We start from the raw sequence: 27,538 nt of genomic DNA on the forward strand, positions 1-27,538 counted from the left end.
TGTATATCTCATTGTTCTGTCACATTATCTAGCACACTACATTCCCTTCTGATGTAAAGGATTTGACAAAACGCATTCGTACAGTCCTGATGGCTACAGCACAAATGAAGGAGCATGAAAATGATCCAGAAATGCTTGTGGATCTACAGTACAGTTTGGCAAAGTCTTATGCCAGCACACCTGAACTCAGGAAGACATGGCTGGATAGTATGGCAAGAATTCATGTTAAAAATGGAGATCTTTCAGAGGTAAGCAAAACAGCGAGTACTTCAATTTTAGTGACGTTTTGTGAGCTCATGTTACTGTTATGGAAAATATTTGTAATTTTTCTATATTATTATTTGAAATATTTATAGCCCACTTCTAACCACAGTTGTTAAGATGGCTTATGCTATGGTTAAAAAGAAACTAGACTAAATATAGTCCCTCACTGATTGGGGCTTCCTCACCCATAATCCTGCAGATGTCTTCTGGGGCTCCTGCTCCCAGGATAACAAGAGTTATTTGGGTACTGGGAATGGGGAAACATTTTACAAGCTTCCCTCCTAGTCATCAGCTTTCTAGTAAAAATGATTTCCATTTAGGAGGGACAGGGCCTTCTCTGTTGCTTCCCCCAGACTCTGGAATGCTCTCCCGGTGGCTATTCACCCCTTAGTCTCCATCACAGTTTTTAGAAAGCATGTTAAATCTTGGCTTTTTACCTAGGCTTTTATATGATTGTCTCTGCTGCTGCTTCTTTGTATTTTGTACTGTTTTTATGCTTGTGTTTTAAATTTTTAATCAGATTTGTTTTATATTTTTAGCTTAATATTTTAATTGTGTCATTTTTACAATCTTGTTTTTAAATTCTGTGTAAACTGCCTTGGGATTGTTTTAATGAAAGGCAGTATATAAATTTAACAATAAATAAATAAATAAATTTAGTTTCTAAAGAATATGTATCTGAATTACTATGGCTGCCTTCATGAATAATAAAGGAACAGTGCAATGGGAGAAACACTAACCCTTCAAACTAATGCTGCACCAATGCATGTGTAAGAAAGAGAGTATTTCTCTCCTGGGAGCCCTTAGTGTCACCTGAAAATATGTCCCTGAGAACTATGGTGACCCTTAGGGTTTTCAGCAGACAGAGTGTTTCCTCATGATGAGAGGCTCATAGAAATTTGCCCCGTCACTGAGTCAGAAGTGGAGCTGCTTCTACTCAATTTTCAGAGACAAAAAAGTACTGAATAGTAGTGAAACAATTAAAATCATTGGTGAAATGACTGAGTATGCCCCTCCCTTAAAATAATCATTATTCTTGCATCCAACTTGCTACTTTTAAGCTAACATAAACATTAGATAATATTTGGCATAGGCTTGTAATATTAGCATTTATACATCTTTGAAAGTCGGTGTGATGTTGTAGTTAGAGTGCTGGATTACAACTGGGGGAGATCAAGTCGTTCCCCCCCCAAACCGCCTTGATATTTATTAGGTAACCTTGGGCTAATCACTCTCATCCTAACCTACTACATAGCACTGTTGTGAGGATGTACAGCGGGGGAAGGAAAAACCATATATGCCACACTGGGTTCTTTGGTAAAAAGGTAGGATAGAAATGCAAGAAAGAAACATAAAACTACGCATTTTGTAATCAAGGTCAAATAGTTGTCAGCATCGTGTTACAAAATTGCTGACAGGCTAAGAAAATTCAATTTTCTGTGTTTGCATCAATAGGCATGATTGCCAAGGTCACAAATTCATTTCTAGATGTATGTATCGTAGTTCATTCTTGAGCAAAATTAACACTTGGATGGTAAATACCATGGATTCAGTTCAGATATTGTGTTTCCCAGTCTAAACCATCTGATGACTGGGAATATGCTGAAGACTACCTTTCCCTTCTTATACACAGAATTTCCTCCTTTCCATGATTAGTAAATAGTATAGTTTCTATTTACATCCAAATAGCGATCGGCACTGATTGCTGCTTGACCATGATTTAAAGCATAGGTTGAAATTAATTTGTAAGCCACGTTTTTTGACAGTCCTCATTAGTGTTAACCATAGCTTGTTATTATTAATCTATAATGATAGGAAAACATAGAAGGGAGAGGAGAAGAACTTTGTGGGAGCAGGGAAGGAGATAATTCCACTATAAATGGAGCAGTCTAGAGAATGTTATGTTTGTATTTACTTTTTTGAAGATTGCTATTGCATACTAATAGATGTTGACACATTTTCTTCCAATTACATGACAATACTATAGTCATTAGAGTTCTGTGCTTCTCCAGCTTCCAAGTTTTACTATAGATATTTTCAGAATTTCCAGTTGTCACTTGAAAAAATGTGTAATGTTGCTTTCATTCATGTTTTAGGCAGCCATGTGCTACGTACATGTAACAGCTCTGGTGGCAGAATATCTTCTGCGAAAAGGTATTAATCACACAGCTACTAGTATTATTTATGTAGTACTGAATACTAAACTTTTTTTAATGTATCATGAAATAAATAACACTGCTACAGGGACGAGAACACAAACTAATGGCTTACCACATTCTGTCCATTAACTTGTCACAGAAAATGCTATAGTAGAGTATATCAGGAGATAATTATTACTACTAATAATAATTTTACTACTACTGTATAACCTGTAATAATAAATATTGACTGAATTGAAAGTACAAATGCTACTTTAGAGAGTCATGAATTTCCGTATCACTGAAGTGTATTTCTAACTAGCTAAAAAGCTGAGCTAAAACAAGAGGGCACATTTTGTGAAAAACTACATACCTCCCCTTCATCTTTGTTCCAATTATTGTTTGCAGAGGTGGTCCTGTGAAATATATACATCTATTCCAAGTGAGAGCAGAAAGCATTGTCCTCTCTCTTAGGTACTTAGCTGCATTTGTATCCCACCTTCCTTCCATCATGAAACACAAAATTGCATATAGGAGGTACTCAGGCAGTCACCGATCCAGACACTAAACAGACCTAGACCTGCTTAGTTTAGGAACATAGGAAGCTGCCTTATATCAAGTCAGACCATTGGTCCATCTTCCTCAGTATTGTCTACACCAGGGATTCTCAACGCTGGGTCCCCAGATGTTATTGGACTTCAACTCCCATAATCCCCAGCCCCAGTGGCCTTTGGTTGGGGATTATGGGAGTTGAAGTCCAGTCACACCTGGTCACCCAATGTTGAGAATCTCTAGTCTACACTGACTGGCAGCAGCTCTCCAAGGTTATAGGCAGGAGTCTCTCCTGGAGATGTGAAGGAGTGACGTGGGACCTTCTGCATGCACATACTCTTCCACTGAACTATGGCCCCATCCCCTAAGGGGAATATCTTACAGCAGACAGAGCTCACATATAGTCTCCCATCCAAATGCAAACCAAGGCAGACCCTACTTAGCAAAGGGGACAAGTCACACTTGCTAGCACAAGACAAGGTTTCCTCCCCAGCTTCAACAATATGGCAGTATCATGTGCCCTCAGACTATGCCCTGGAACCAATGGCTTTATGGATGGGAGACTCATGAATACAAATTTAGTTACATCCCATCATTAGGATATCTGTTCAGAGTGAGGCAGTGTTTCTTGCCACCACTCTGATTTGACTATGTAACCATATTCTGCCTATGCAATCCCTGCTTTGGCTGTCATCTCAGACCCCTGGTTTTTGGTTGGGATATGTGAATATATGTGTTAATTGTTCTAAAGCTGGGAATCCAGAGAAAATTTTCGACTGCAAGTTGGTGGTGAACAGTATGTGATGGTGATAAATGCAAGGAAAGAGTTTACATGTTTTGCCACCAAACTATGTGTGAAGATTTGGTACAACCCTATTATTTAATTGCACAAATTAATAGTTAGAAATTGATATGAACAGTCTGACTTCTACAGAGATAATTGTTTTTGATAATAGATACAACAGTGGTGCGGAGCCATTTTTCTGTGACTCATTGCATGATGTTGTTGTAATATTTAAAGGCCTATATAGGAGAGGCCAATCACAATTCTTTACTAGCCAGTGACCCTGGTTGTTTGGCAAGACGCTCATGGTTGGCATCTCCCAATCATAGTGGTTCTTTATGCTGCAGAAGCACTATGGGGTGAACCCATAGAAGTGGCTCTCGCACCACTGCAGTAACATCTAAGGGATACAGCTGGTTTGCAACATTGGCCTATTGAAAACAAATCACTCTGATCCCAGCCTGTAAACACTTCTTAAATTCATGTTGATGTAGTTCAACTTACCTAATAGTTCTTTGACATAGTCTCTGTGCTCTGCACGAATTGGTGATGTGCCTGTGCAGAGACCATGTCAGAAGTTTCTAAGCTTCTTGAATTTGAGGTTTTTGGCAGTAGCCTTGCCCCCTCCCATGGTATGCATGTGCAACGGCTTTCCCTACTCAGTCTTTCTTAGTCTGCCGACAGATTGACTTCATCATGAAGACATTCTGAGTTTCCATTGCAACACCCCCAAAAATAGTTTTTTTGTTTTTCCTTCTTTTATCCTCCCCTCTTTCTTCTCTAAGTACCCTCACCTTTTCATTTTTTGTGTTGTTTTCATTTTTCTCCATGTCACCCCCGCGGTTCTCTCCGTCCTTGATCATCATTTGGATCTGGACACTCAACAAGAACTTGCCTTGGATCTTTTGGCCCCTCTACAACTGGTATATCCCCTTCCTGATCCCAACGGAGGAGACTCTAGGCCAGTCTTCAAACCCGTGAAGTCTGGTAAAGGAACTCAGAGCATGAGGTTGTGCAATCGGATCTAGAGGGCTATCTCAGGGATCCTTATGCTGAATGGACCCAATATTTTCCCCATCAGTCCTCTGCCAAACCCTATAATCCAGTTTCGGGACAACCACACAACTCATATCAGGATCAGTACTTATTGGGATAGACACCCTGAATATGGCTACTACCATCCCAAAGGTCCATACCATGAGTCTGAAACCAGGTCTGACTGTGACTCGTACCAAGATTCTGATCCTTATAGGCAACATGGAGGCCAACTTTCGACTCGGGCCTGAGATTAGTCCTCCAACCACTATCACAACGCCTATCCCAATAGATAGACAGTTTCCTGGGCAGATTGCTACAGCACATTTCACTCCAGGTCACCTCTTGGAACCTGGGACAGACCATCCAGGTGCTTCAGAACCCTCCACAGCCTTCTTCAGAAGACAAAGCTTTGCCACGGCAACCTCTTGCAAACCCTTAGTCAGACCCAATTCCTCCGTCTCTGCCACCAAAGGCATCACATCTCTCAAACCCGTTGCCTCGAGATCCACCACGTCTTTATTCTGTTTCAGTGCTTCACCTTAAAATTGCCAATTACCAGGCTTACACAATATCCAGTATAATCATTTTCTCTGGGGGGAAACTTGCACCTTTCCTCGACCACCTACCACAAGACAAGAAAGAACCTGCCAAGGTCTTTTTGAGAGAAGTGGTGCATCTGGTCAAACAAGAATTCTATTTAGCAAGGTACTCGGAGGAGTGTGCTTCTAAAGTTATGGTCACCTCCATTGCGATCCACAGACATAACTGGCTTTGCTCTTCGGGCCTAGCCTATGATGGTTGCTCGCACATAGAGGATCTCCACTTTGATGGAGACACCCTTTTTAGGGAAAAGACATGCGACACCCTAAAGAAACTTGGTAACACTGTATGCTCTATGAGCTTCCAGCCAGGCCTAGTAGGTGGACCTGCCTTCCTCCATTCAAACCTGTTCCTCAGTTCTCTACCTCAGATCGCTCTTTTCGGAACCAAACATTCTCCAGGAATGGCAAGAAACCACCTTCCACCCAAAGGATCTTCCACCCAGAGGACCTCTCCACAATGAAACAAGCCATCACTGAATCTTAAGAAGGACATTGTAGAACTGGGAAATGTGCAGAAGAGGGCAACCAAGATGATCAAGGGCCTGGAGCACCTTCCTTATGAGACAAGGCTACAGCATATTACTATTATTATTATTTTTACATTTATATCCCGTTCTTCCTCCAAGGAACCCAGAGCAGTGTACTACATACTTGATTTTCTCTTTCACAACAACCCTGTGAAGTAGGTTAGGAAGTGACTAGCCCAGAGTCACTCAGCTAGTTTTATGGCTGAATGGGGATTTGAACTCAAGTCTCCCCGGTCCTAGTCCAGCACTCCAACCACTACACAATGCTGGCTCTCTCATATGGGGCTCTTTAGTCTGGAAAAGAAGTGACTAAGGAGAGACATGATCAAGGTGTATAAAATTATGCATAGAGTAGAGAGAGTGGACAGGAAAAATATTTTCTCCCTCCCACAACACTAGAATCAGGGGCCGTCTCATGAAACTGACAGTTGGGAAATTCAGGACCAACAAAAGCAAATACTTATTTCACACAGCTCATAATTAATCTATGGAATTATCTGCCATGGGATGTGGTGATGGCCATTAGATTCGATGGCTTTAAAAGGAGCTTAGACAAATTCATGGCGGACAGGTCTATCAGTGGCTACTAGTCTGGTGGCTGTAGGTCACCTCTAGCCGCAGAGGCACAATGCCTGTAAATACTAGTTGCAGGCGAGCAATGGCAAGAGAGAGGGCATGCCCTCACCTCTTGCTTGTGGGCTTTCCAGAAGCATCTGGTGGGCCACTGTGTGAAACAGAATGCTCGACCTGATAGGGCTTGGGCCTGATCCAGCATGGCTGTTCTTAGGTTCTTAAGTAATGACTGTCCATACATGCACTGTACAGGAACCCACCTTCCACCATACTTTCAAGCATGAGAGTTCATCACCACAGATTGCTGGGTCCTTGCCATCATCTGGGTTGGCTATGCACTGGAATTCTCATGCACACCCCCTCTATTCCTGCCAGTCACCACCTCTTCCACTCTGTCTTGTGAGAAGTAGCGTCCTCTATTTTAGAAAAGCCTGCCATAGAACCGATCTTCAACACAATCACCAACAGTTTCTATTCCCCTTACTTCACAGTGCCCAAACATAACAGGGGCCTACGGCTCATCCTTGACTCAGGGGACTCAATGGTTGTATAATGTACATGTGTTTTTAAATAGTCACAGTTCCCCCTTATCCTTTCCCTTCAGCCTCCACATCACAAGTATCTCCATTTCACGATTGGAATGAAGACCTATCAGTTCAAGTCTAGCCTTTGGTCTTGCTCTGCCCCCAGAGTATTTATCCAGTTCATGGCTCCAGTCATCACCCACTTTCAACAATGCAGAATCCAAATATTCCCATGCTTGGACAGTTGGCTGATTGTTGGCCGTACCCCGACAAGTGCTACTATGGCCACCATTACAATGACAGTACACTTTCTCAACTGCCTATGCCTACAAATCAGTTATTCAAAGTCTCTTATCCCACTCCGTTCACATCTATAGAATTCATAGGCCTCTTTTTCAATACCTGGTTGTACCTTCCCTACTGATGGCTTCATACCCTCCCATCATTAGCTGCAAATGTGGCCTCCACACCATCTTACACAGTCAGAACTATTCAGAAATTACTGGGCTACATGGTGTCCACAATGTATGTTGTGTCCCACACACGCCTAAAGTCCCACATTCTCCAACACTGGTTGTTCCACAGCTTTGATCTGCAGACGTACTCTCAAGCCAACAATCTCTGGGTACCAATATTAGTCTGCCATTCTATATACTGTTGGACCCACACTTCCCACCTGTCAGTTGGAATCCCGTCCTCACCATCGACACTTCAGAGAAGGGCTGGGGAGCACATATTGTGCACCTTCTCCTCCATGGCACCTGGGACACTGCAGAAATATCACCGTATAAATTACCTCGAGTTATTTGCAATATTCAAGGTTTTGAAAGGTTTCCCACCCATTCTACAGAACTCAGTGGTGAGAGTCCAGGCAGACAATACCAGAGCAAAAGCCTATATAAACAGGCAGGGCGGCACGAGTTCCACATCTCTTCTGTTCCTTGCCATTGACCTGTGGCACTGGTGTATAAACCATCATATTACTCCCATAGCAGTGCACATTCTGGGCACAACCAGCAAAGAAACAGATGCCCTCAGCAGGTCTCAGATGGACTCACATAAGTGGCAGCTGAATACTTCCATACTCCACTCTGTTTTTCATGTCTGGGAGACCCCAGAAGTAGACTTGATTCCCACTATCCACAACCATCAATTCAGGCTCTTCTGTTCCAGGGCAGGCCTTGACAGCCACTCCCTGGGAGACTCGTTTACCCTCAACTGTTCAGCTCTCTTTGCCCATCTCTCCCCACCCATACCGCTCATACCTCAGGTCCTCCTCAAGATTCAGCACAGCGCCTCAACTGCATCCAGATCGACCCATGGTGGCCACACAGGTCATGGTTCCCCAAACTTCTTCACATATCAGCTGGACTTCACCTTCGCCTGCCAGCACATACTCACCTTCTTACCCAAGCCTCCAGGAAACTTCTCCATCCTGACTTCCTTCACCTCACAGCGTAGAGAATATGGCCTCCTTCCTGCAGGAACTCCAATGCATCCTCATAGCAGCCAGGAAGCCTGCAACAAGAAAGTCTTACAGTCATAAATGGCAACCTTTCCTACTATTCCTAACTATAAATGATACAGCTATGTCCCACTCACCTCAAAAGACTTCTGCTCCTATCTTTTATGCCTCAAGCTGTCCAGATTGAAAGCCTCCGCCCGCCAGGTTCATTTGGTGGCAATTGTGGCTCATATCCCTTGCTGAAGTCCTCCTGGTTCCAGGACCATACAGTCAAATAGTTTCTGAAGTGCTTAGCCCACCTTTACCCTAATGACTTGGTCATAATGCCCGTGTGGGACCTTTCACTAATGTTCTCCTGCCTCATGAGCCTTTACTTTTGACTGCTGGTCTCAGACTCTTGACCAACAAACTTGTCATCCTAGATTCACTTCCAGTTGCCAAGTTGGCAAGCTAAGAGCCTCATGTGCTTACCTCATCTTCCATAAAGTGGTCCTCCGACCTGATATTGCCCTCCTTTCATAAGTCATGTCCTCCTTCCACCGCTCTCAACCACTTAGCTTACCAGTTTTCTTTCTGGATCCCCAATTACTGGCCTCAGCAGCACTTATACTATCTTGATGTCCGGATAGCCCTTGCCTTCTATGTTCAACACAGACCACAATGGCACACATTGCCCTCTTTATTCAGCACCAATGATGGACCATGTCTTGGCAATCAGGCGTCAGCTCAGACTCTCTCCTGCTTGGGTAGTCCAAATGATCCAACTTTGTTATGACATTGTGAAAAAGCCACTGCCTTAAGGGCATTAAGGCTCACTCCACTAGGGCTGTTGCTGCATCCACTGCCTTCGACTGAGTGGTTCCTCTGGATGTCATCTGCCAAGCTATGACCTGAGCGTCCTTCATGAGGCACTTTGCCCTAGACATCACGGCCCATAAGGATGCGTCCTTTGGCACTGAGGACCTGCAACTGCTCTTCACATGATCACCCACTTCCAGGTAAGAGGCCTTATTGGATATAGCTTGCCATAAGGCCATTCGTATGAAGCACAGAGACCATATCAAAGAACAGCAGCTTGCTTATCTGTAACTTTGGCTGTTCCAGTGGTCATTTGTGCTCTTATACGCCCTCCCATCCTCCCCTCTGTAGTTCGACATCTTGGCAGACCCAGAGACTGAGGAGGGAAAGCCTGTGCATTTGCATACCACTGGAGGGAGTGGGACTACCACCATATAGCTTGAATTTAATAAAAGCTTGAAAACCTCAGACATGGTGTCTGTGCAGAGACTAGAAGAGTCAAAGTTGCAGGTAAGCAACCTGTTGTTTTTCATAGATTAGAAACTTTTTAAAGCAAAGATAACAAAACAAGGAACTGATGACAGATGCTTATTGCTTTTAAAAATTAAATCTATATCTATTCTGCTTCTTCCCTTCCCTGCTTTCTTCTGTCTTCAGCTTGTGCCCAGAAGCCTTATTCACACAAAAGCAAATATAGTGGTAATGGGCTTCTGAATGTGCCACTTGAAATGGCAGGCAGGCTTCTCATGACTAAATGCTTCCTCAAATGGAGAAGTAGAAATCTCATTGTATACATTAAAACAGAAGTTTTTGAATGTGTGTGTCAAGGAGAAGTGTTGAATATTAGCCTTCCTGCAGGTCAGTTTTGGACCTACAGATATTATTTTTTCACACATAAGAAACATTCACTTATTCAGGAATTGTAAGCACAGAAGTTGTTCTAGACTTCTTATTGCTAATTCATAAAGCTCCATGTAGTCAGTGCAACTTGTTCAGATATCCTAGAATCTGGTTTTTGATTTGACAAACCTGCTACATGTCTCCTTGCTGGCCACTGAGCCAGTCCATTGCACATATTTTCAAAATTTGTTTTTCGTGTAGCTGTCAGTTGGATTGTTCAGTTTATGGGAAAGCATTATTAAAATATTTAGCCTCTGTGTTCCACTATCAGGAAGTGATATACTTTTATACATGTTCCCATGATATAACTATACAAAGATCATTTGAAGTGAAACCTGTTTATCTGTTGTTATCATATTTTGATTTTTATGCCTGTAGTGAACTGATCTGCTTGCTAAAGTTCATATATATATTTCTCTCTCAATCACAGGAATGTTTAAGCAAGGCTGTATAAGCTTCAGAGTAATCACTCCAAATATAGATGAAGAGGCTTCAATGATGGAAGATGTGGGGATGCAGGATGTTCACTTTAATGAAGTATGCAAGCTCAATTCATACTTATATATCTCATTTGTGTTTGTATAATTATATTATTATTTTTATTTATTAATTAAATTTTTCTTATATACTGTCTCCTCCAAAGACTCTAGGCGGTGAACAACAATATCAATAACAATTATTTCTTGTTTACACAGTCAGACAGGTGTTATTGACTTGTTTGTTTTATCCAGACATCGAGTCCTTCCCAAGGACCTGGAATAGCTGAATTTTATCATCAGTACTGTTGGTTATTATAGATATCGTCGCAAAATATAGACTGTTCCCAGTAAAGTTGCTTTTTATAATTGGCTGATGGTGATTTCTGTGGCCCCTATGGTGTTGAGGTGCTCTTCAAGTTGTTTTGGAATTGCACCTAGGGTGCCAGTTACCACTGGGATTATTTTGGTCTTTTTCTGACACAGCCTTTCAATTTCAGTTTGTAGATCTTTGTATTTTGTGATTTTTTTCCTATTTCTTTTTCTTCTATTCTGCTATCCCCTGGTATTGCTATGTCGATTATTTTAACTTGTTCTTCTTTCTTCTTGACTACAGTTATATCTGGTGTATTGTGTGGCAGATGTTTGTCTGTTTGTAGTTGGAAGTCCCATAATATTTTTGCATCTTCATTTTTGACCACTTTTTCAATTTTATGGTCCCACCAATTTTTGGCTACAGGTAGCTTGTATTTTTTGCAGATGTTCCAGTGTATCATCCCTGCTACGTTGTCATGCCTGTCATAATCATCATCATTATCATCATTCAATTTGTAAATACAAAGATCTACAAATTGAAATTGAAAGGCTGTGGCAGAAAAAGACCAAAATAATCCCAGTGGTAATTGGTGCCCTAGGTGCAATTCCAAAAGACCTTGAAGAGCACCTCAACACCATAGGGGCCACAGAAATCACCACCAGCCTATTACAAAAAGCAACTTTACTGGGAACAGCCTATATTCTGTAACAATATCTATTATAACAGGAACAACATTGATAATAAAATTCAGCTATCCCAGGTCCTTGGGAAAGACTCGATGTCTGGATAAAACAAACCAGGCAATAACACCTGTCTGACTGTGTAAACAAGAAATAATAATAATAAATAACTACCTAAACATAAAAGGGAAAATATGCTCCTTTCAACATGCATCTGCTTGGATTCAACAAAATAATCTGCCAACTATTGTTCTAGAGAATCTATTCCAGAATAGTTTAATCTCTTTCCTGTAAAATTATTGCTTATGATTTCCAAGTTATTTGAAAATGTTTATCTTTATAGCCTATGGGGCAACTGTGTTTTTTGCTCCACTGGACAATTATTGCACATTCTTTGCCATGTACATGCTCTGACTCAAAGACTTTATCTTGATATGAACTCTAGACCCTGTTAAACATATACGTATGTCCTAAGAATATCAACTTATTCTTAAGCAAACACATGACTGATTTAAAAAAAAAACAACCTAAGGGAAACACACTGTTATTCTGCAGCTTATCATTTGCATGATAAACTGTATGATATGTTTTCTACTTATTTCTAAGAAAGCTAAGTTGATAGATCTGGTATTGATCATTTTCTAAATTTTCTTTCAACTTGGTAGAAAATATTGGTTTTTGTATCTATTAATAGACATTACTGCATGCCTTTGACAAGTATCTATTCAAAGAACAGTCACCTGTATTGTAATGTTCATAGTGTACTAGTATTACTTGAAGAATGTTGTTACAAAAAAGAAAAAGAAAGCTTAGGCCTGATGTTAATTTCAGTCTCATTGCCTTATTGGACTGCTTCTAGTATAGCCTGTTATTCTGTTTCCTAAGAAGCATGCTTATATTTGAGACAGGGGCAACAAACCTTTTTGAATATTGGGATGATGATTGCCAGCCCCCAGTCCTTGGGAATGCTACCATGAGGTCAGAACTGGGGCCCATCACTCTAAGTTATTTTTTTATGAGCTCCAGAGGGATAATGTCTTCACAGGGGGCCTCTCCCACTCTAGATTGGGAGACCACAGACTCAGCCTTTGCTGTAGTGACTGGTGGCCAACTGGGCAGATCTTTTATATCCAATATTGGGAGGCCCACTTCCACAGTGGCATATTCATACAGGTTCTGAAAGTCCGATTCCCAGATCACTGGAGGGATATGAGAGTCTGCCAGAGCCATACCATTCCTGGTGGGATTGGCCATGATGTGCCAGAATGTGGCCGAGTCCTTTGCTTTGACCACCTGGATGAGATGAGACCAGGTGGCCTTCATGGCCTCTCTTTTCTTGCATGCCAGTAGGTGTTTGTATTGTCTCATGAGGTATAAAAGGTGTGAGAGGACCGTTGCAGCTTGTGCTTCTGTACTAGATTTGTGGATATGATAGGTAGAGGCAAGGGATTTCCTAGCTTCTACACAGTCCTTATCAAATGATGGTTTGAATGGATACACAGGCGGCTTTGTTGAGGAGTGAGCCTTTCTGATTAGATACTTTTGTAGCTCATGCACTAGGTCCTCATAGGTCACCAGGGGAGCACGGGTAGGTGCCATTGATGTGATATCTCACCAGTAGCTCTGGAGGGGTTCCATGGTGAGCAATTCCTTTAATGTTTGATCAAGCTGAGGGGTCCATTTGGCATGACACCTGCCTAGACCAACAGGTAGAATAGTGGGAGCGTAGCACGTCTCCAAGCACGACTGTTGGGTAAATGACGCTAATTGAAGGGAGATCAGAAAGTGATCGCTATCTAGGTAAGGTATGACCTTAAAGTTCTCAACAAAAGGGAGCAAGTTCCCGGAAACAGAGATATAATCAGTGGTACTTGTTTTGGAGCCGGATAGATAGGTGAGTTCCCCTAGATGATTGCCTGCAAATGAGCCATTTAGAATTAGGAGGTTAAGTCTGGCAGTTGTTTGTGATAGGCAAAGACCCGCATAGCTTGAAAAGTGGCTAAGGGGCAGGAGCTCGGTATCTGAGCAGGGGGTGGGGAGCTGATGTTGAGAGAATATGGTGTTGTCATCAAGCCTGAACTGATGCTGAAGTTGCCTCACAACACCACCAATGCTTCAGGATTGGCCCTAAGAAGGTCATTTGTATAGCATTCAAATTCAGCCCATATAGAGCTGATTTGCGGTTTCCATCGCTGTCGTGGGAGATTCATATTGATTAGTAATAGTGAGCTAGAACCAAGTGGATTAGAATAGCCATAGTATATTGTTTGATCAAAGGTAAGGGGTGTCGTTACCCTCAGGGTGCTGGAGACTAATATCACCAGGAACTCATTTTCACTGTTCTCTGGGTACAAGTCCTCAAAATGCACTGGAAGCCTCCTTCTCAGCCTGCTAGCGGGTGAGTTTGTGACCTCCTGCAAGGGCTGGACCTCACAGTCAGAAATCTCAGAAGCCTCAGGTTCTGAATCCTCAGGCCTTGCCAAAAAATCGATCAGTGGCCTTGCTTTTTTTAAGCCTCTGCCAATTTTCTTTGGAGGTCTGCAAAGTCAGAGTGAATTGCTTTCAGCTTGAGCTCTCTGTCAATGAGTTAACGTGAAAAGTTAGAGTTGCTGGAAGATTTGTCATGGGGTGGGGGGAGAGTTTATTGAAGTTAGAACTGATGGTTTTCCTGTTAGCAATAAGCCTCCTAGTGATGAGCAATCTGACCCTCGGGTCTAAAAAAATATGAATAGCTTGTAAATTGTGTACCCTTAAGCAGTGAGCCCAAGTGTAGGAGTTCAGATGGCACAGCTGCTGTTTAAATGTTAGGAAAATATGTTTACAGCCTATTCTGCTCAGAAGAAAATGAAAATCTTTCATCTCTATGATTTAAATCTGGCACTTTAGGATCTCAGACAGTGAGGTCAGTATAATTTTTCAGCTTGACCATATTTAGGAGTCCTTTCCGGGGAAATCAGTGAGAGTTTGGTGGATCTGCAGAACTCTGAGGAAGTTGTCAATGAGTCTTTTTCTGGTTGACATGGTATTCTTGGAGCCAACACGGAGGGAGAGGCTGGCTGAGAGTTACTTAATCACTATCAAGATAAGGGACCACACAGGACAAGAAGCCACAAACAATAACAAAAATACCCTGTGCCAGACAAAAAAGGATATGTCTGAAACTACTGACTAAATCTGTGAATCTGTGGGGTACAGAATAGTACATATGTAACCCAATATAGGGAAATTTGTTACCACTAAAATACCAGGCACCGATTAGTATGAACAAGAATATTTACTATATGAACCAAAATCAAATAGGAAATAGTTCCAACTCTATAAAGAATAATAATGAATTATATATACATTCCAAATGAAAATCCTAATAATAACCAATAAAAAATAAAGCAATGAATGAGTGAATAAATGAATGAACAAAACCCATATATATTCCTGAGTGTTAGAATTCTGGAAAAATGATAATACCCAAAGCTAATGTCCATAAAAATACAAATGTACAAGAATGCTGACAAAATGATAACCAAAGATAATGTCCATAAATGTCCATACGAAAGAAGTGCTGGGAAGATGACCGTATGTTGGATGAAAGGGATCTGAAAATAAATCGCACTGTACTGTGTCCAGATATCTGCTCCCCCGATGTGGGTGTGTAGAGATATCAGAAGTGGAAACGCCAGCCAATGCCTCTGATGTAGGCAGATAACAGTAGATGAAAGTACCAAAAATTAGTGCCCAACAGGCACCCGGGTTTTATGCCCATTTCAAGGTCACCCTCTTCATCATGGGCAATCATTCATGTATATCTGTTTGATGTGGATAAGTTTCCATGGAAGAAATCTTTCATCACTATAAGATAGTGATGTTATCTTAAGATAGTGGGGGAGATGTATGGTATGCCTGGGAGATTTAGGGGCCCTATTTCTCACTCCCAAGGGATGGCTTCGGCCAGGCTACTTGGAAGATTTGGGAGCAGTTTGGCTTAATGGTGGCTCCCCTTTGGCACACTCCTTATTGGGGGCATGGAGGCTCTCCAATTCATTGGTGCACACGGCCATAGATCTGTATTTAATGAAGGGCGTCTTGTCAGAAGGATTACTCACGGTTTCACTTTGCCTTGCTGCTGATAAGAATGAATCGAGCTTTAGTAGTTTCTGCTGCCTCCTCCTCCCGGACACCGTTTTCATTATAAGGACTTACTCTGTTGTCTCTGTTTCTCGCCCCCCGCCCACCCTTTCAATGACATCATGAATTAGGGGGAAAGGTGCCCTGGGGGAAGTTTGTGTCCAGTGAATGTGCGGAGCTTGAGCAAGGTGCTGCTAACCGGTCACCATCTTGGCCCCACCCCCCACCTCCAGTTTCTTTCTCATCCACTGCTTGTGCTGTTTCACAGAGGTTCTTGCTCCGTTTTCCTTTACTTGGCTGACAAGTAAAGTTGAAGGATGGCCATTTACAGGGGAGGATTTATTTAAAATATTTTATCCTTCCTTTTAATCAATATTGTGTACAGATCAAAGTATTAAAATAATGGCTCAATAGCAGTACTTTTGATAAATAACAATAAAAACTCAGCATAGATATAGGAAAATTCATCACATGCTGCTTAAATGTCTAGGCGGGGGAGGGAGCAGGAAGGAGAGTTTTAAGCTGTTGACTAAGCTGGTCTTCTGGTAGCAAGCATGACTTGTCCCCATAGCTAAGCAGGGTCTGCCCTGGTTGCATATGAATGGGAGACGATGTGTGAGCACTCTAAGATATTCCCCTCGGGGGATGGAGCCACTCTGGGAAGAGCAGAAGGTTTAGAGTTCCCTCCCTGGCATCTCCAAGATAGGGCTGAGAGAGGTTCCTGCCTGCAGCCTTGGAGAAGCCGCTGCCAGTCTGTGAAGACAATAATGAGCTAGATAGACCAATGGTCTGACTCAGTATATGGCAGTTTCCTATGTTCCTATGTAAATTCTTGTACAACTTAAATGGGAAAGGACAATACCCAGCTAAGACTTGCTGTTCTCTGAACTGTTGACTTAAAGGGATGACTTTGGTGGCAAGAGGAGTGTGTTTGACCTCTCCCATGCTGATATTTATTTATATATTTATTACATTTATAAACCGCCCCATCGGAAGGCTCTGGGGTGGTGTACAACAAAGGATTCACCTCTGCAAATGCCTCCCCGCCTCCAAGCTCTTTCTCTCTCCCTTTTAATGTAGTTTCCGGGTCCTGGCTGCAGGCTGAATATGTTAAAAATGGCTGGAGGGGCATGGGCAGGGAAGAACTGGCAGGCAGGGAAAGATAAGCACTCCCTCCTACTCAGCAACTTCCCTTGGATTGCCTCCTAGGGAAACATAAAGCTGAACCCCTGCATTTCCTTTGTAATATCTAGTCTTATTCTCTGCTATCAGTTCAAGGCAGCCCTGCTCCTGATCCCACTACCTCAGGAAACAGAAACATTGTAAAATTAAAGGTATATCTTATATTAAAAGACTTTTTGGACCAGCATACCTGGTATACCTTTGTTTCTCTAGCCAAAACATTTTATAGAACAAATATATTGCATCACTTTGATCCAGTTGAATAGATATTGAAACTGTAAACCTTTACTTTGTGTAATTTATAACATTTTATATGTACATTAACTATATTTTAAACATTTTAAAATATTACACTGTGACACTGTTCTTAGAATTGATTCATTTTAAATTAATTATTTTTGAGGGGGGAAATGTAGATTGCTCCAAAATAGTTTCTGTGTGCTTAAAAACACAGTACATTTTATTGTCTTTCTATAACTAGGATGTACTTATGGAATTGTTAGAACAATGTGCAGATGGGCTATGGAAGGCTGAACGTTATGAACTGATTGCTGACATCTATAAGCTTATCATTCCAATCTATGAAAAGCGGAGAGATTTTGAGGTACTCAGTATAAATCTACTGTTCATACTACTGTATAATGATTTTATGTAATACCAGTCACAGCTGTCATATATCAATTTTTTTAAAAAAATTGGCCCCTACTCAGCTAAAGTTAGTTGTGGCTTAATACCTTTCCATGCATTGAGATTAAAATGGACAAGCAGATGCCACTGCTATGGATGAAAAATATTAGCATTATTAGCTAAAAATATTAGCATTTCAGCTTGCCCAGATGTTGAATGCAGATAATTATGTACGTTTTCTTCTCTATCTAGTGGTATTTCAGAACTTTTAAGAAGTCTGTCTTTCCTTTTACTTCTAGAAACTAGCTCATCTGTATGACACACTGCATCGAGCGTACAGCAAAGTCACGGAGGTTATGCATACAGGAAAGAGATTGCTGGGTACATATTTCAGAGTTGCATTTTTTGGACAGGTGAGCTCAGTCCAGGGTAATTTTTTTCTCTGCTCCAACTTAGCATCTAAAATAATGTGATATGTTGCAGTGTATCCTTTTAACCAACATTTATGTAATATCTATATGATATACTCCACTGTGTACGTTTGAAATTAATGGACTATTGAGCTAATAATTGTATTCTGAATTGTATTCTATTTTCTTCATCAGTAAACTTTCTGCTCTTTTCTTTTTTCTTTACTGTTACTTTCTTAAGGCAGCGGTAAGTTTTCCATTAATGGCCCTTCATGATTTTTCTCTTAAACAGTTTATATGGTGTTTTATTGTGATCTGTCATTTGCTGTCTGACCTATATGTCAGTCATCACAAGAATAATATTCAGTTCTCTTGATGGAAGAAAACTGCACACGTTCTATATTTGTATTGCATGCTGCTTATACGAGAATCAAAGCCAAACTTTTTCCACTGACATTCTCTGTCTAGAATGGAATGATACATTTTGTGTGTGTGTGTGTGTGTGTGTGTGCGCGCGCGCGTGTGTGTTTTCACACGCATGTGTGTGTTAATTAGAGGAAAATCAAGTTTTGCCCTGTTTATATAGAGGGTACTGAATTGTACAACTGGAGTAATATAACATTCCATTTATTCTGTTGTCTTTTATGACTATAGCAATACCAGTTTACAGACAGTGAAACAGATGTGGAGGTAATTACAGTAACTGCTTTCCAAAGCAAGCAATGCAGTAAAGATTACTGCATATAAGCTTAGTTTGATGTGGGTATTGTCAATCTAGCCTGCGTTTATACATTGCTATGTTGTGTGCCTTGCATTACATTGACCATTTCATTTTCAGATAGGAATATTTGTTTGTAACTTAAAACATTGGGCAGGTTCACACGTCATGTGCAGCAAAGGTTTATTTTAATTTGGGTTTATTTAACAAACCAGAATTGGTGCCACAGACAATCACCAAAAGTTTGCCTATCTTTTTGTATCTTGATTTATTCGGATCTTGCCCTTTCTCCTGCTTCCCTGCTGCCTGGATTCTGTTCCAGCCTGCTTTGCCTTGCCTTTCTCTTGGCAAAGTGTTCTCTCATCAGCTACTCTCTTACGATTGGTCCTGATTAGAAATGGGCTTGCAGCAGCAGGGACAGAGCTTCTTGAGTGGTGTGGTGGCCTCTCCTCATTGCCCTGCTGTGCTCAGCAGGGCAATTTGCGGCAATGAAGAGAACTTCCCTTGTCCCCGCTCAAGCAATTTGATTGTGTGTGCTCTGAAAGAGAGTGCATGTGATCATGCTGCTGGAGTTAGAACAGAAGTAGGGACTGTTAGTGCCAGCATCAGGAGGCAGCACTAGCACTAGGCAAGTGGGGAGAAACTACACAGGGAGGCCCTAAGGGGAATATCTTACAGTGCTCATGTGTGATTTCCCATTCAAATGCAAATGGGGTGGATCCTGCTTAGCTAATGGGACAAGTCATGCTTGCTACCACAAGACCAGCTCCCCTCTCCAGAGATGCAGGATGAGGTCATTGTCTATCTATCTGGCCCTATGCATCCCCAGCACAGCGTTCTTCCAGTGGCTGTTGCTGGTGTCCATCTTAAGTTTCCTTTTTTAGATTGTGAGCCATTTGGAGACAGGCAGCCATTGTATTTATTTATATCTATGTTAAACCGCTTTGGGAACTTTCATTGAAAAGCAGTATATAAATATTTGTAGAATTGCTTCACTTTGCCTCATGGGGAGTGGCCCCTGCACTGCTTGTGGAGTAGATTTTACCAATTTAAAGTATTAAGTAGCTATTTTCAAACAACATTCCCCTTCCCCTCAGGAATCAGTTGAACACCCTCACAAAACTTGCCCCAGACACTTGCATTATTCCCAGACCCTACTACAGTGAACAGGATTCATACTAACTCTGCAGGAGGGAAAGGATGTTTCACTCACGCAATGGAAAGGGGGTGATCTTCGGTTATTCTTCCTTCTTTCTGCTGCCTCTGATACCTATCCTCCACTCCCTACACAAAAAAAAGTTCCTGAAGGTTCCTTAATTCTCAGGGACATGTTTTTAGAGCATCAAAGGGAAGAGGAGGTTGATAAAATTGCCCCTCCCTATTGCATGAGTGATATGTTCTTCCCACTTCTAGTCACATTAGTCTGGATTTTACTCAAAGTAGATGGATTTAGTGGTGGAGGGAGACCTGTTTACAATGATCTGTTAATCCCTTCTGTGATTTCTGTGATATCTTGTTTCAAAAGCTAAATGCCTTTGGCCAGTTTGCATGTGTATGCATTGAACAATATAGGTAAGGAAACAGAAGCTGCAGGACTGGGTTCCTAGCAGAGAATAGGGAAGTGTCCTTATTTATAGCTAGGCAGATTAGAAAGGAGTTAAGTTCAGCACAGAGCAGCAGTGCAGGGTGTTTGCTGCCTAGAACGGCTTTGTTTCCTGGCTGCTTTGGGTTTGAGTCTTTGTACACAATGACCCTGCATGGGCAGTGCTACTGAAACACACTTGGTTTAACTTTAGACTGTTGGTTTGGATGCCATATGCAGCCAAGGTAAGCACAAACTGAAGTTCACAAACTAACTTTATACCTCAGGTTCAATAATAGTTTTATGGCCTAAAACACACCTAAGTTTCTTCCCAATGTGGGTTCAGATAAGCAAACAAACCATGGTTGATCCATACCCAGGTTCTGCATCATGTGTGAACCTGCCCATTAATTCAGATCTGGCTTTCTGTGTGAAAGCAGACCCTTGCTTGCTTACACCTTCCATGGAACATATTGATTGTGCTCTGGGCTTCAAAGTAAATGAGTCAGCTAGTATACAGACGCTGATATGTCCCATTAAAAAAATGTATAAAATAAATGTAAGCATTATATTAAAACTGATCCAGAACATCTTTGGTTTGTATTGTATGGCCCATTTGGAAAACGTCAAAACCCTTTTTTTTCATAACAATAATATTTTGTTCAAAATAACTCATACATCATTTTTGGAGAGGACTAGAGTACTGGCGTGAGAAACATCATGTGAGAAAAGGGCTGTCCCCTCAAAACATTAATGTTGACATCTCATTACTTTACAGCATTCCCTGAATAACCTCCAGTGCTTCCATTTCCATATTGCAGTAGCTGTTGTACTTTTTTTGCTCATGGTTACTCAATAGCTTTTTTTTTTTTTTTTTTGCTTCAACCCTGGCATTATACTTTGACATTGCTTTAAGAATTAGACATTATTATTCTTGGTCATTTATTAGTATTTAATGTTTTTTTTTCTAAAGGGGTTTTTTGAAGATGAAGATGGAAAGGAATATATTTACAAAGAGCCTAAACTCACACCTCTTTCAGAAATTTCTCAGAGGCTGCAAAAACTCTACTCAGACAAATTTGGATCGGAAAATGTCAGGATGATCCAGGATTCTGGCAAAGTAGGACTGCATTTGTATATATATTTGGAAATACTCTTAAAATTTAAATCTTAAAATTATTATTTTAAAACATCTGTCACCACAAATTTTGATATCTATACACAATACTATTTATAAGAGAAGTAAGAGGAAGGCTGGCATTTAATTCTAGCCTTTTAGTACTTAATCAGAGTACAGTGCTGTTCCATAGATTTAATCAATTAAATAGTCAGATATACAAATAATGGAGCAGCCTTAATAAAAATTAAGCAAGAAGTTTGGTGACATACCCCACTGATTTTTATATTGGAGGCTTCATGAGAATCTAACTTATTTAATCAGTGTCTCTTTAGAGCCTGAACTAAGTTTTTAATTATTGTTTATATTTGAAGTTGAGATTTTGATTCTTTTTCCATTCCTTTAAGGTAAATCCTAAGGATTTGGATTCAAAATATGCCTATATTCAAGTTACACATGTAGTTCCATACTTTGAGGAAAAGGAATTGCAGGAGAGAAAAACTGAATTTGAAAGAAATCACAACATCCGTCGCTTTATGTTTGAGATGCCTTTCACTCAGTTGGGTAAAAGACGAGGTGGAGTGGAGGAGCAATGTAAAAGGCGCACCATTCTTACAGGTACTAGACAGAAAGAGGCACTTCTTCCAGGGACAGCACTTCTCCCCCATGCCACCTCTTACAGGATTTTGTGGAAAATACCTATTTCCTTTCCTACATTAACTGCTACATGTAGTTCTTTTGCAACCAAAAGTGCCTTGAAGAAAACGATCTGTCTAAAATATTCCACATTTAGTATGATAGATATATATCAGGTCATATATTTTATGACAGGATCGTTGCCTAGAAACCTAAACCTAAATGACTCTTCGCCCTGCCCTCTTCCATGTTCTCTCTTGAAAAGATGTTTGAAGATTTGTGTGTCGAACGATGCTTAAAAGAATTATGTGCAAACATCCACGTTATATGGAAAAACCTAATGTTGATCATGACTTTCCAGTGAGTGCTCTTACAGAGATATGCTGGCATCTTGTAATGTGTGAAGCAACTATTATTTTACCAGGAGCAACGCGCACATTAATGCTGCTATCTTGATTTTATTGTGCAAGTTCTCTGATTTGACTGAAAGCTGGGGGCGGGGGGATCTCCTGAACAGTTATTTAAAACTGGGCCACAAAGCTGCCCATGCAGCTCAGCTCCAATAGTTCTTGAAAAACAAAATGTGGTTAGTCTGTGAGCCTTCTTTTTTTAATGGCGGTGGTCAAGGTCTTGATCCAAACTTTTGTTTTGTTTACCTCTCTCCACACCCAATATGAACAGTTAGGACCTAGTGAAGAGCTAATTATGAAAACGTTTACTTAAGCATATTGTTTATTGCCTCACTAATAGGTCAAGGCTGAGTATAGTTATTTTACATGCTGACTCATGGGGCTGCTTTGTGCTAGAATTCTTATAGTCAGTCATTGAGGACAGGTACTGCATGATGTTGTTGCTAATCGCTAATACTATTATAGCTTTACAGTGCCAGTAAAAAACCAAGTGGGGGCAATAATCTTATTCCATCAAAGGCAAAACAAAAACAAAAAAAACCCTTTACCTTACAGGGAAGGTTATGGGTGTGGCAGTTCCAACTGAGCTCGAAAACGCAAGGAAATTTGATGGCGCATGGTGTTCATGTAGGAGGGCATGAGATCTGATGTCTAGTCTGAGATATTGTACTGGCCTACAAAATAATTACCATGGAAACCCAATTTGGCTGGATCTCCCATGCTCCAGTGCACTACATGTATAGGCTGGTGGCAACAGCAAAACCTGGGGACTAGTGTTACAGCAGTGTTTATGAAGCATTTGGTAATATGCCTCTGAGCATATGGTGAATGCCGTTACACAATTAGTTCCAAAGTCCATACTCCAGAGACCAACTCAGAAATGAATTCAGAGGCAATGAAAAGAAATCATATACTGTTAAACAATAATATTTATAAATATATGCGCAAATTTATTCACATGCATTAATACCCTCTCCCTCCCCACCCCCCCCACACACTAGGGTTGCCAACAGTCCAGGATTGGCCAGGATATTCTGTAATTTTGGGGGGAAGTGCATCCCGTCTGGGATGCTCTTTTTAACTGGCAGGATGGCAGCAAGCGCAACCTCCACTCCCCCATGACTCTTTCCCTGCTCAATTTTAGGCTGTTGCTGAGAAGCTGTTCCACTCATCCACACCCAACAATCAGCTGATTGGCAGATGGGCAAGGTTTGCACGGAAGCCTGTGTGCTGCTCCTGTGGGTGGGGTATGCAAGGTGCTGGATTAAGGCTGCAATCGTAGTTACACTCAGGAGCCAAGCAAGCCCTGTTGATGAACTCTGCAGAACTTACTTGTGAACGAACTTGCCCAGGATCAGCCGTGTGCTGCTTCTGTCAGTTCCTGGTAATGTGTGGTGACATTGAAGCACCAATAAAGTAGCGCTGGGGTTTGAACACGCTGCCTCCTGCCGTGTGCCAAGTTCCCTAGCAGAGATCTGCTCTGTGGAGGAACGCACATTTTCCTTACTTTCTGTCCGAATTCGGGTCAGTGAAAGAGGAAAGTTGGAAATGCAGGATTGTAGTTTTTGTAAGGGGATGTGTGGTAGTGTGGCATTAACATCAGATCAGGAGAGGCACGTTGTTGATGATGATGTTGTTGTTGTTGTTGTTAATTATTAATTCGATTTCTGTACTGCCCTTCCAAAAATGGCTCAGGGCGGTTTACACAGAGAAATAATAAATAAATAAGATGGATCCCTGTCCCCAAATGGCTCACAGTCTAAAAGAAACATAAGATAGACACCAGCAATGGTCACTGGAGAGACTGTGCTGGGGGTGAATAGGGCCGGTTACGCGCCCCCTGCTAAATAAAGAGAATTACCACATTAAAAGGTGCCTCTTTGCCAAGTGAGCAGGATTTAGACTGAATAATAGTGGGGGAAGGGAAGGAGAGTTAGAGGAAATCAAAAGGTAAAGCCTGTGAAACAGCACAAAGCTGGAAGAAACCTTTATGACCCTCTGGGCCAGTGTTGTTCATTCCAGATTCCCCATCGGAGGGTGGGGGGCATCACAGCCTGGACCAGTGGCAATGCAGTGGCAGACTGGGTGGAGAATGCTCTGTGTCACCCTTGGTTTGTATGAATGGCCCCACCGCTGAGATGGCTCTGCCCTGAGACACCCCACTGGACTTGCGTCTCTTATTCCAGCAACAGAATGTTGACAAACCTCTCTCTCTCTCTCTCTCTCTCTCTCTCTCTCTCTCTCTCTCTCTCTCTCTCTCTCTCACACTCACTCTCTCTCACTCACTCTCTCTCACTCACTCACTCTCTCTCTCTCACACACACACACACACACACACACACACACACACACACACACACTCTCACACTCTGAGCTTTATTCCCCTCATGAGGGTGTTTTGAATGAGGGTGAAAGCAAACCAGTTCCAAAGAAGGAGTCTCATATAGGTTTCTATTCCACAGAATAGATAATGAAGCGGATCCTAGGCTGGCTTGCAGTTCCAGGCCTCAGTCTTAGTATTGGCCTTACAGCTGATTGATAGAAGAAGGCTGCCACTCTCTTCCCTCGCCAGTCTCCTGTTCTCTGTCCTTTCTCAGATCTTCCTATCTCAAACACTTGATAAACTCCCTTTCGTATAAATCCAGCTTCAATTTAGGATCTTCTATTTTCTCTCTCAAAGTCTACCCTCAGAATTCTGGTCTCTCAGTCTCTCTCTTAGAACAACCCTCAAGGGCCAAAAAATTAATGCAACTCACTCCCCATCTGAGACCCACCCCCCGCCAGACACACACAGTTATGGAAGCATGATGTTTTATAGTTGAAACATGACTTGTTCCCCCTTGCCCAGAGCTTCGCATAACAGCCCTCACCATAAGTTTAGAGGCATACATTACCAAATGCTTCTTACACATTGATATAATGCTGTTGCCAGCAGCCTTTGTAGGTAGTGCATTGGAGCATGGAGGACCTAGCCAAATTGTGTTTCCATGGTAATGATTTTGTAAGTACAATATGTCAGACTAGACATCAGATCAGATGATCTCTGGGCATGAACACCATGGGCTATTGAATTTCCTTGTTTTTTGGAATTCCGCTGGAGCTGCAGCATCCATAACTGTCCCTTTAAGCCAAAGATGGGTTTTTTTTTGCCATTAATAGAATATCCTTGCTTTTTAAAACAGAAGGTGTCATATGTGCCACCCTCAGTATAAGTATGTTCAGAACAAGGAAAGTGAAAAATACTGTTTTAACATTGCTAGGCATTATAAAGAGGCAGACACCAGTGCTTACATTTTTAAAAAGCCATAACTTTAACAAAAATGGGAAATATAGCAGGCATGGTGGAAACATGGTGAATTATACAGTTTAAGCATTACTTGCTTCAGTTCTGGCTGTGACATACAACTGAAGTACCGATACAGGGAAATCTCTGTATCTGTGGTGGTTCCATTCCACAGGCATGTGTGCGCGCAAATGCTGAAACTGCAGATACAGAGGTTCACTGATTCTGTGAGAAGTGGGAGCGGGGGTTAGGTTCCCTACTGTACTCCACAGGTGTCCAGCACCCTGAAATCCAGGAATGCACCGCCAAGGCCCAAATTCCCCATTCCCCCCCCCCATGAAAAAATACTTTTTAAAAAAGACATGAGCCACAAAATGGCTCCTCCTGACAAAATGGTGGCTGGAAATGACCTTCGCGGTCACCTCTGGCCCTCTAGGAACCGCGGGTACGTGAGTTTTAACCTTTCGTATCCTCAGATAATTAAATTGGGTGTCAATGAAAACACTCGCAAAATCGTGGATATGCATATAATGAGGTTTGCCTGTACTGCTTGCACCATCATATGCTAGTCAAAGTTGCACCTGTTAAGTGTCTGCCTGCCACACAACTGTTAAAAGCCCTGGGCCCTCTGGCCCTTACAAGGAACTCAGTAGCCCTTCTCTCATATGAGAAACAAGGTTAAAGGGTAGTAAATTCCATATGGGAGCACTGAGGCTGGTAATTCTGAGGTTAAATGAAGCAAAACAGAAGCAGCCAGAGGTAAGAAGTGAGGCCTATGTGATCAAACCTCTTCTTCTGTTTACCTCAGAGACATGAGTTAAACTATTCAGTTGAAATGGTTGCCCTTTTGAGACATTTCTCCTTCTCTGGGAGGAGGGAAAGATTTCATCAGCCAACCCTGGCAGAGTTCCCTTACGCAGCTGTTTCTTGGGCAACAAGGGCAGAGGCTGTTTACTCCCTGCTTCCTCCTCTGCCCACTCACTCCCTTCCCCTCCCCTTCTTGCCTCATGAGCATTCCAACTTCAGTGAGCATGTTAGAACTTGGTGTTATGGGACCATCACCACCCCCCTTTGTTTGTAAAAGTTCAAAACATGTATTTGGACAAACCCATGAAATTTATTTATTTAAAATGTTTATACCCCACCCCTTCAGTAGACTACTGCTAGGGGAGGCTCAGAACATTAATAAAATTGATACAATGTAAAATATGACTAATAAGGTTAAACAAGTTAAAATACCAGGCTAAAACCACATTTAAAATTACATTTTTTAAAAGTTGCAAATTAAAATTTATTAAAGGTTCTCGTGTGGAAGACGGGCCATTTAAAGAGACCTTTCCTGTAGGAATTGGGTCAGTCTGTGCTTTCCTGTTTGGATGCAGTTAATCCCATTATAAAGATGGGGGGAAAGAGACCCAATGGTGGTCTTGAGATTTCATGTCGGCTTTTCAATTTTTATTCCTGATAATTTAGCTATTTTCCCATGGATTTGATCTAAAAAATGACACATTTGTAGTGCAAGCAGAAAGCTTTGAGAAGCCACAGAAGGTTGGGGTTGGGTGAAAAAACACAGAATGCTGTAGGACTGTGTACATCAGTAAAAGTCAGAATTCCACTTTGGAATTCCTGGCCCCCACTGCAAGGAGGCAGTCCCTCGTGGGGCAAATGCCCCAGGTAGGAGGGTGAGGGTGGTAGGGGCCCTTTAAAAGCTGCCCAGCAGTGGCTGCAGCAGTTCTTAGTAGTGTCCGGGAGGCAGTGATGAAGGGAAAGCTGGGCACTCGTGTGGGGCAGCTGGGAACTGCAGGGATGCCGGG

General features: G+C 41.7%; 1 protein-coding gene across 27 annotated transcripts in view; it reads left to right on the top strand.

The window, feature by feature from the left end:
- Positions 1-27,538, top strand: part of DOCK9 (dedicator of cytokinesis 9) — a 234,727-nt gene that overhangs the window by 198,010 nt on the left and 9,179 nt on the right. For 21 of the 27 annotated variants that reach the window (XR_008318483.1, XM_053304835.1, XM_053304841.1 and 18 more), the window contains 8 exons: positions 33-248; positions 2,361-2,418; positions 10,596-10,702; positions 17,423-17,545; positions 17,868-17,981; positions 18,633-18,668; positions 21,252-21,398; positions 21,803-22,013. Coding sequence is in view for 26 of the 27 variants with exons in the window: in XM_053304835.1 (XP_053160810.1) it covers positions 33-248; positions 2,361-2,418; positions 10,596-10,702; positions 17,423-17,545; positions 17,868-17,981; positions 18,633-18,668; positions 21,252-21,398; positions 21,803-22,013 (1,012 nt within the window). In the remaining variant the exon portion in view is untranslated. The remainder of the gene's footprint in view (positions 1-32; positions 249-2,360; positions 2,419-10,595; positions 10,703-17,422; positions 17,546-17,867; positions 17,982-18,632; positions 18,669-21,251; positions 21,399-21,802; positions 22,014-27,538) is intronic. The other 6 variants (XM_053304844.1, XM_053304854.1, XM_053304836.1 and 3 more) reach the window with 1 other exon arrangement.

Source organism: Hemicordylus capensis, chromosome 3 (assembly GCF_027244095.1).
Source record: "Hemicordylus capensis ecotype Gifberg chromosome 3, rHemCap1.1.pri, whole genome shotgun sequence".
In the NCBI taxonomy this organism is placed as follows: domain Eukaryota; kingdom Metazoa; phylum Chordata; class Lepidosauria; order Squamata; family Cordylidae; genus Hemicordylus; species Hemicordylus capensis.